A 7,500-nucleotide genomic window follows, 5' to 3' on the forward strand; every position below is an offset into this window, starting at 1 on the left:
TTGACTTGTAGCCTAACCGAATGAATTAGCTGACCTATAACAGTACACGGCACTAAAGTCTTTTTTCCCCGCAACAGGACCCAGCGCCAGCCAAGGGGTGGGATGGGGTCAGGGACGGCAGCCTGACCCCGCCCCTTTGCCCCCAACTTGACCTCGCTCTTTACCACGCCGGAAAGAAGGTCATTCGAGGTCAGGAAGACTGTCTCTACCTTAATGTGTTTACCCCAGAGGTAATGTGATTAATTGCTTCTTATCAATGCGTTCTTTTGATTTATGTTCATAATTAGTGTTAAAATAAATTATATATATTTATATACACACATACATGCACACACACGAACACGCACACGCACACACACACGCACACACACACGCACACGCACACGCACACGCACACGCACACGCACACGCACACGCACACGCACACGCACACACACACACACACACACACACACACACACACACATATGTGCATGCATAAAGCTATGGGGAGGTATATATATGTATCAAAAATATATTGCACATAATAATAAGTACACATCCAAGCAGGGCCCGCACACAAATCTTCCAGTCATGGTATGGATACACGAGGGAGCCTTCATGGTGGGCGGGATTTCTCAGCTTTCGCCCCGCCCACTCGTGTCCAGGGGCGTGGTTCTGGTTACTCTGCACTATCGGCTGGGCACTTTAGGTATGAGTGATGACATATTCTTCTTTTTCGTATTACTCTTCTCCCTGGGGCTGGCGAAATTCTGTTTGTTTTCACACCTCCAGTGTTTTGTAAGACATAAAGATATTAAATAATAACGGAATTAGCGCCATATTTAAACGATTTGTTATCAGATTTAGAAGACGAAAGAAGAAAAGAAAAAGAAAAACTCACAAGGAAAAGAAAAGATCACAACGAATTGCACTAGTTATTCATCTTAAGAATTATTACAAACTGAGGGTGACCTGCCGGAAAAAAACGACAAGGAAAGAGGCAAAGCAAGGTAGCCGTTAACTGCTTGTTTACGGATAAATTAAATCATTTGAAAAAGTTCAGACAGCTGCCTCTACTTGTACCTGGCAACCCGTTTCCGATGGACATTAGAAGCTGTGTTTGTTTGCACACTCGTTCAACGTCTTAGATACCCTGCGTTCCGTTTGGGCACATCGTAGCGCTACGAAACGCACGCTTTCAAGAACGGAAATACCTGTAGCGTAATACGTGTATTGTCCGTGTGGCGCCCAGCAGACGACGCTTACATTGTGTACAAACATCTAATATAGAATGCCAAGGAATATTTTCCGGCATGGATTCTGCCATATGAACTTTTAAGATCATATGAAACCTAGTGGGTACTTCTTGACTGACATTTGGGTACATTTTCAGCAAAGCAAAGGATGTTTAAATGTGGTGAAACATAAGAGCGTGTGTCCTGACTTCTAAGCGTAGCTGCTGATCTATTAATGGAAAATAGGCTCCATTAAGAAGGAAAGAAGACCGTTATAAATACTAGATCAAATGAAAGCCATAGTAAACATATTTATTAAACACAAGTTTTAAAACACTCAAAGCTCGTGTTGGTCAATGTTTACATCTGAGCGTCACCTTAGCGCTATAGACCGTTCAGTTCGAGCGTATTCTTTGTAACACACAAAAGTATTCCGTATTACTCAACGGAACGCAAGGATGGACTCAAGAGTGCTCTTATTTGAAATGTCGGTTTAAATCGTTGGAGCAATATGCCGGGAAACTATATTTGTTAGATTATTTAGATCATTCTATCGTGTAGAGTCATAGCCATTACTCTTTTCTAACTAAATATACACGGAACGAGGGGTAAAGGTTGCACCAAGGAATATCTACCAACCCTTGATATTGTTGTATTTATTCTCTTTTATTAAAAATCTTTCGTTACTTATTTCAAAATATATCATGACTATTTACTAGTTAGTCTCAGGCACAGCTGACCCACAGTGCCACGGAACAACCAGTCAATTAGATTTTCTATAACAAATGGTGTTTCGATATTTCGGTGTTATGTCTATACAGAGGCAATGTAACATCATTCATGAATAAAAATGATATGCCATATTTCATGACCCACTGTTTCTTTTTAATTATTATTGTTGTTACCATCATAACCATCACTATCATCATCATCAGCAGCATCAGCATCAGCATCAGCATCATCATCAGCATCATCATCATCACCATCACCATCACCATCATCATCATCATCATCATCATCATCATCACCATCACCATCACCATCAACATCACCATCATCATCATCATCTCATCGCCATCGCCATCTTCATTATTATCAGAATTATTAATATCATCAATATAGTTATCCCAATTGAGACAATTATTATCACATCAACATGCTGAAAAGGATAATAATAAGAATAATATGAATAACAGTAAGGATAATGATAATTAAGATGATAAAATTTATAATAGCAATGATAATAATGACAACAGTAATAGTGATGATGATGATAATGAGGATCATTATTATAATAAGGATAATTATGACAATTATTAATTAGAATTCTGATGATAATAATGAAAATATTAATACTTATAATATGAATGATAATAGTCATAACGAAATTAAAGTAATGAAAATAATGATAATAACGATTATGATAATGATATAATAATATGGTGATGGTAGGGATGACATAATATCGATAATAATAACGATAATGGTAGTAAAGATGATATTATTCATTAAAATAAATCTATCATAATTCTTAATGCTGTCATAAGGATGAACATTGATATTATCATTATTATTACTGTTTTTGTTATTGTTTTTATTGTTATTATTATCATCATCATTATTATTGTTGTTGTTATTATCGTTATTATTAAGTGTGTTGTTGATGTATGAGCGAGTGTGTGTGTGTGTGTGGTGGGTGTATGTGTGTGTGTGTGTGTGTGTGTGTGTGTGTGTGTGCGTGTGCGTGTGTGTGTGTGTGTGTGTGTGCGTGTGCGTGCGTACATGCGTGCGTGCGGCCGTGCGTGCGTGCAGATATACAGTCTGATACAAATACTTTACATATCAGGCGCAGACAAACAGAACCAGCCTGTGTCTCAAACCCGAAGTGTTTTCTTTTCGACACCCTTTCATAACCCAAAGGATTCATATCAACGGAGGACTCGGTGCTTCCCGGAAACCTAGGACTCAAGGATCAGACCCTGGCCCTCCGTTGGGTCAAGGACAACATCCATGACCTCGGCGGCGACCCAGAAAAGGTCACGATCTTCGGAGTAAGTACCGGAGCGTCGTCAGCACACTTCCAGATCCTCACGCCCTATGCTAAAGGTGGGTGTGCGGGCGTACTTGCAAAGGTAGTGTCTGTGTCTCTCTCTCTGTCTACTATTGGTATTTTTGATGGTGATTTAGTGGTATCCCAGAAGTACACGTGGTATGTGCACTATGATAATATTTGATACTTGTTTGCTAGCTTAGTTTTTGTATCACTTTTATTGTGGGAGGTTTTCGCAGAGGCAATAATAATCACGTTTTTAGCGTAAAATACAAACAAACTCAGAGCTCTTGAGTTCAGTGATAGTTCCAATGCTCTCTTTCTCTAATGACATCTCTCACTCACTTTATCACACTGGTTCTCAACGTTAGGATAACCCTCCAAGTGTGTGGAATGATGTTTCGCAGATACTTATTTCTTAATATTGAAATTACTCTGGTTTAATGTAGAAAGTTAATCCATGTTGATCTAACCTGATAAGAGTTTTTTTTTTTATAGAATAATTGTGGGAATATAATAACGGTTGCCATATATAATCCGGATCTGTATCTTAATAAATTAGAGTTGGAGTGTTGCAGAAATGTAGAATATATATATATATGCACACATTTATTTATGTATTTAGTTTTACTTTGTGGGTTTTTCTACCATATATATATATATTTTTTTTATTATTATTATTTTTTTGTATCGTCAGATTGCTAAGGTTGACAACCACCGCGATAACACCACATCGCTCCCAATCGCTTCCCACCCTACCTCACCTATCCCCTATCCTCCAGGTCTATTCCACCGGGCTATCCTTCAATCCGGGACAGGACTCTGCTCCTGGAGTTCACGCGCCGATCACAGGGAGGTCGCGGTGAAAGTAGGTCAGCTGTTGAACTGTTCGGAAGCAGGGTCGACAGCCGAGGATCTGGACAGCAGGGCCCTCCTCGCCTGCCTTCAGAGAGCGCCCCTGGACGAGCTGGTCGGCATCCCCCAGGCCTTCACGGTACGGTGTTGGGCGCTAGCAGTGGGCTCGAGTGCGGGTGGGATTGGTTACATGTGCGCTCCTTTGGGCTCTTATGAGCTCATACGTGCTCACGAATGTTCATATAATTGATTAAAAGAAGAGAGAGAGAGAGAGAGAGAGAGAGAGAGAGAGAGAGAGAGAGAGAGAGAGAGAGAGAGAGAGAGAGAGAGAGAGAGAGAGAGAAATATATACCCATATATATATATATATATATATATACATATATATACGTATATATACATATATATATATATTTATATATTTGGTGAGTTTTTTTCTTTTCATTTCACCTCCTTTCGAGAGAGAGAGAGAGAAAGAGAGAAAGAGAGAAAGAGAGAAAGAGAGAAAGAGAGAAAGAGAGAAAGAGAGAGAGAGAGAGAGAGAGAGAGAGAGAGAGAGAGAGAGAGAGAGAGAGAGAGAGAGAGAGAGAGACATATATATACATATATGTATATATATATATATATATATATATATATATATATTCGATGAGTTTTTATCTTCTCATTTCACCTCCTTTCGGCAGATTTGGTCAAATGAGCCCATAGTGATGCTGCCTCGTGTCGATGGTGACTTTATACCCGATTTCCCGGCGGCTTTGCTCAAGAACAATCGGTATAATAAGGTTGATCTTATTGCAGGCGTTACAGCACACGAGGGAGCCTTTGTTGCAAAGTGTACGTGCAACTTATACTTCTGTTTTTGTTCCTGTATTTTTTAAGGAAGTCTAGTGGATTACAAACGTACATTTTTTTTTTTTTTTACTGTATATATTTTTTTCATCTCTCGTTATTTCACAGAAACGAAACATAATGCCTGTTACTCACCTCTGTACAGTATCAACACGATTAAATAAACGAACGCAAAAATAAACAAATAGTTTAGAAAAAATACATAACCAAACAAACACACACACACACACAAAAACAACATACAAACAAATAAACAACACACCACAACAAAAGCAACAAACCAAGAACAAACCCTTCTTCCTTACAGTTATTTACGCGAGGAAGGACCTGAGAGACGCCCTTGTGACCAACTTCACAACACTGGGTCCTCTGGTCATGAACTTCAGGGAACAGGACGAGGAACCACTCTATCTCGCTCGCAGAGTCTTCTACCATTACCTGGGAGATATTGGTATTACTGAAGAGAACGCTGATTCTGTAACCGAGGTGTAGTATCCGTGGTAATTACTGTGTTGGTATGACCGTATTATTATTGTTATTGTTATTATTGTTGTCGTTATTAATATAATCATCATCATTATTGTTATTATTATTATCATTGTTATTAATGTTATTGTTATTATTATTATTATTATTATTATTATTATTATTATTATTATTATTATTGTTATTATGATTATTATTGTTAATATTATTATTATTATTATTGTTATTATTATTATTATTATTATTATTATTATTTTTATTATTATTATTATTATTATTGCTGTCTCTTTTTGCGCTTGCGGAGTTGGTATGACTGTATTCATCTTAAACATCTTTTATTGCGTTGTTATTGGCAATACTGATACTGAGTTGATATGACTGTGTTTTCCTAATAAAAATGAACTGTATTTGGCTGTACTGACGAGGAACTGATATAACAATATGTATTTTAAACATACTTTCTCGCCGATACTAAGATGATCCTCAAAATATTTCCATACTTGGTGAGATTTCATATTTAACTTATGTCCAACTCATATTAATGTATAATGCAATCAATATTTATTAGTCAATATTTAATACAGTCATCATCCAATACAATCACCATTTTATACAACACTCAACATAGCATGCAATCATCACTCATTACTAACAACATTAATACAATCACTATTTAAATAACGTCAACATTTAATCCAGTTAGTATCTTCCCACAATCAGACCTTTTCCCCCACAACCAAACCCTTTTCCCCTACAATCAAACCCTTGTTCACCCACAATCAAACCCTTATTCCCCCACAATCAAACCCTTTTCCCCCACAATCAGATTTTCCCCCTCTACAAGCAGACCCTTTCCCCCCAAAATCAAGCCCTTTTCCCCAACAATCAGATTTCCCCCCCTACAGTCAGACCCTTTACTCCCCAAAATCAAACCCTTTTCCCCCACAATCAGATTTTCCCACCCTACATTCAGACTCTTTCCCCCCCACAATTAAATCCTTCCCCCCCCCCCCCCCACACACACACAATAAACCTCTTTTTTCTTCCCCCACAGCTGTTCAGTGATCGCCTATTTAAGACGTGCATCGAAGACACGCTAAAAGCTCACCTCGACACAGCAGACTCGACTTCAAAAGCTTACTTCTACACGTTAACTCATCGTGGTCAGAAAGGGTTTCTCGACGCGCTGAAGCTTCCGGTTGGAAAACATTGTAAATTCACTTTTTTTTTTCTGTTTTGTGTGTTTTTTTTTTTTTTTTTTTGTTAGTGTTATGTGTGTGTGTTTTTAGTTGTTGTTGGTGTTTTATTTGTGGTTGGTATTGGTTTTGTTATTATTGTTATTATTTGTATTATTGTTATTGTTATTATAGATAGCTTTATCATTATTATTTTTCATAATTATGATTGCTATTCTTGTAATTGTTTTTGTTGTTATTTTGTTATTATTATTATTATTATTATTATTGTTATTTTATTATTATTATTATTATTACTATTATTATTATTATTATTATTATTTTATTATTTTATTATTATATCATTATTACTATTTTTATTATCATTATTATTATTGTTATTATTTTTATTATTAGTATAATTGTTATTATTATTATTATTATCATTATGACTATTATTATTATTATTATTATTATCATTATTATTATTATTATGATTATCATTATTATTATTATTATTATCATTATTATTATTATTATTATTATTATTATTATTATTATTATTATCATTATTATTATTGTTGTTGTTGATATTATGATCATAAAAATAATGATGATGATGATGTTGATAATGATAATAGTGATAATGATAATGATAATTATAATGATAGTGATTATGAGAATAATAAGATTAATGATAAAGCTAATGCAAATGATAATAATAGTAATAATGATGATAATAAAATAGAAATAGTAATAATCATAATAATAACGATAGTAATGATAGTAGATAGTATTAGTAATAACGATAGTAGTATCAATAATGATAGTAGCAGTAATAATAATGATAAAAATAGATATAACG

At 35.7% G+C, this 7,500-nt stretch overlaps 1 protein-coding gene across 1 annotated transcript in view; it reads left to right on the forward strand.

The window, feature by feature from the left end:
• The window catches only part of LOC125039101 (putative inactive carboxylesterase 4), a 12,181-nt gene extending 5,591 nt beyond the window's left edge, over positions 1 to 6,590 (forward strand). The window contains exons 3-9 of the mRNA XM_047632834.1: positions 78 to 230; positions 550 to 691; positions 3,138 to 3,323; positions 4,050 to 4,261; positions 4,809 to 4,959; positions 5,282 to 5,462; positions 6,515 to 6,590. Of these exons, the coding sequence (XP_047488790.1) occupies positions 78 to 230; positions 550 to 691; positions 3,138 to 3,323; positions 4,050 to 4,261; positions 4,809 to 4,959; positions 5,282 to 5,462; positions 6,515 to 6,560 (1,071 nt within the window). The 3' untranslated portion in view covers positions 6,561 to 6,590. The remainder of the gene's footprint in view (positions 1 to 77; positions 231 to 549; positions 692 to 3,137; positions 3,324 to 4,049; positions 4,262 to 4,808; positions 4,960 to 5,281; positions 5,463 to 6,514) is intronic.
• The last annotated feature ends 910 nt before the right edge of the window (positions 6,591 to 7,500 follow it).

Source organism: Penaeus chinensis, chromosome 26 (assembly GCF_019202785.1).
Source record: "Penaeus chinensis breed Huanghai No. 1 chromosome 26, ASM1920278v2, whole genome shotgun sequence".
Classification (NCBI taxonomy): domain Eukaryota; kingdom Metazoa; phylum Arthropoda; class Malacostraca; order Decapoda; family Penaeidae; genus Penaeus; species Penaeus chinensis.